Source organism: Athene cunicularia (genome assembly GCF_003259725.1).
Source record: "Athene cunicularia isolate RWA chromosome 1 unlocalized genomic scaffold, athCun1 chr1_part2, whole genome shotgun sequence".
Taxonomy (NCBI): domain Eukaryota; kingdom Metazoa; phylum Chordata; class Aves; order Strigiformes; family Strigidae; genus Athene; species Athene cunicularia.
The window spans coordinates 13,554,707-13,557,070 of NW_020799092.1; the positions used below are offsets into that span (position 1 = coordinate 13,554,707).

General features: G+C 51.4%; 1 protein-coding gene across 3 annotated transcripts in view; it reads right to left on the reverse strand.

The window, feature by feature from the left end:
* Positions 1-2,364, reverse strand: part of DDX11 (DEAD/H-box helicase 11) — a 16,560-nt gene that overhangs the window by 4,333 nt on the left and 9,863 nt on the right. For all 3 annotated transcript variants that reach the window (XM_026868218.1, XM_026868217.1, XM_026868219.1), the window contains 3 exons: positions 2,007-2,079; positions 1,529-1,632; positions 600-749 (listed from right to left, as the gene is read on the reverse strand). In XM_026868218.1, the coding sequence (XP_026724019.1) occupies positions 600-749; positions 1,529-1,632; positions 2,007-2,079 (327 nt within the window). The remainder of the gene's footprint in view (positions 1-599; positions 750-1,528; positions 1,633-2,006; positions 2,080-2,364) is intronic.

Consider the following 2,364-nt stretch of genomic DNA (forward strand, 5'->3'; position numbering starts at 1 on the left):
CAGCACATGATCCAAGATCCCTACCCCTTGCTCTGAGACAGCCAGACTGCCTGACCTTCAATACCCAACCTTCAAATACTATTGAGAGTCACTGCAAAGATTTTATATTTGCAGTGACCTCCCTATTTAATATTTCTCATTGCTTCAACAGGAGGCACCACTGCTAGTCTTTCAATTCTCATCTACACTTCTACCAAAAAAAACAAACAGCATTTTTCCTGTGAACTGCAGTCTGGTCCCACTCTGCCTAGCCCTTAGTTGTGCTGGTATGTGTTCATGGGGGACACCGCTGAGCCTGGGAAAAACAAATTCCCTCCCTATAAGAGCTCAACCTGAACAGCCCCCATGGTCACTACACAAACTATGCACTTAAAGAATCCATAGCTGCATTTAATCTAATTTAGATCCCAGCTCAGTAATCAGCCACCCGGGAAGTATCATTTATTCATTACTGGAGGGATTGGCTAGATAAACATCCGCTCTGCTCTGCTGTGCAGAGTATGAAAAAACTCAGCAAGAGAGGCCTGTAATGCATAGCTAATTGTTTGATTTTTGAAACGTCCATTTAAAGTACCAACTGCTCTTAGCTGCACAATTACCTTCTTCTTAGTTGCCAGGCGGGTGAGCAGCCCTGTCTTCTCCCAGTGTGCATATACCTGCTTCTCATATTCGTAGGAGGGGAAGAAGCACACCATACCCCCTGGGACCACATTGCACAGGTTGCAAAGGATTCGACCGGTCTCATCCATCTGCAAGAGAGATAAGAGCATATTGCAGCTGACAGGAGCTCCAGCTAATGCCACTCCAATTCTCTGCTCAATCCCAGGATCACACCTTACTGTGACATGCCTTAGGGTAGGAAAAATGTGGGAAATATGCCAGGTCTAAGAGAACTCTCTAGGGGAGCTGCACATCATCAAAATGCTCTTCACTGCTTGGCCTCTCCTCTGATCCAGGGTGCCTGTTACTTCTGTGGAGGAGTGGTTATTCAGGAAAGCAGGGTTTATGTCCATTGTCCCAGCAGATGGGACCTGTCACATTAGAAAAGATGTGGAGAGCTAGCTAGCACATCTGGTGGAGATTCAGCAGGGGCAGAGCTGATCTAGTGTATGGCCTTAGGTGCTTACTGGCCCACCAAAAGAAGAAGGGAAAAGTGCAGAAACATCTGCTGCTGCCCCTATGGTTTGGGCTGCAGTCTGCTGGGCTGCCATGCTCTACTGTCACTATGAAGCACAGTCAGAAATCTCCTTCCAATGCCCAGCACACAAATGCAGGATCTTGGTATAGCCAAACAGGATTTGCTAGTACTCCTCGTCTCCAGTAGCCACCTCTGAACAGACAGCAAAAAAAACTCTTTTCCTGCTACTCTTTCCTAATTAATTGGCAAGACAGCTGCCCCAAATCCTACAGATTTCCCTTGCCGTGGCTTTTGTTCAGTCCACCTTTCAGGGAGCACACTGTCCTATGAAACATAAGCAAGTGATGCAAAAAAAGAGATACAAAGGAAGGGAACAAAGGAAAGGCTGACCATCTGGGGCAGGTCTCTCGTCTGGTAGGTAAACTCCAGCTGCTGGTTGGAAGGACCACTGCAGAGGATTATGGGCAAAATGTTTTCTGGAGGAATCACATGTCCTGGAGACAAAAAAGTAGTGAGAGTCAACATCACTGCTGTCAGCACAAACCCCACTAGCCGAAGAGCTTTACCCTGCATGCAGTGACCAAGGAACATGTTCATCTGGCTAAGCCAAAGTGCTTAAGTCACTCAGCTGCTCTGACTTCCATTCCCTGAGCCCCTGGGAAGAAGGCATGGTGTGCTGCCTGCTCATACTGGCCAAGACCACCGAGGAAGCGTGGGGTAAAAGGGACCCAGCACCCCTTTGCTGTCATGATTTCTAGGAAGGATGCCCTGCTGCTTAGTGCCGATAGAAATGCACCAAAGGCAACCTGCAACCCTCAGGCCTAGCAGAGGCAGATCACGACCCTCCCTGCTGCCCCGGCACACTCACCACAGGAAAACTCCACAACTCGTGCAGGGTCCACACCAGCACAGGACAGCAGCTGCTCTCGGAAATCAGCCACCTGCAGACCACAAGCCAGAGAGAGGTAAAGCACCGGCATCCCGAAAGGCGCTACCTCAGCCACACCAGTGCTGCTCCCGGAGCAGTGCTGCGCAATGGGGAGGCAGCTGGCCGGCTCTGCCGCGGCGGGCGGCGGGCACGGGCCTCTGCCACGAGGAGAAGATCGAGGGCAGGGGAACGCTGAGCACGCAGGCCAGGGCTGGGAGCCCGCTGGACTCCAGGAGAGCGGAGAGGGCCTGCCTGAACCCGGCAAGGCCGGCCGCGGCCTGAGCCCGCCGCCCAGCCG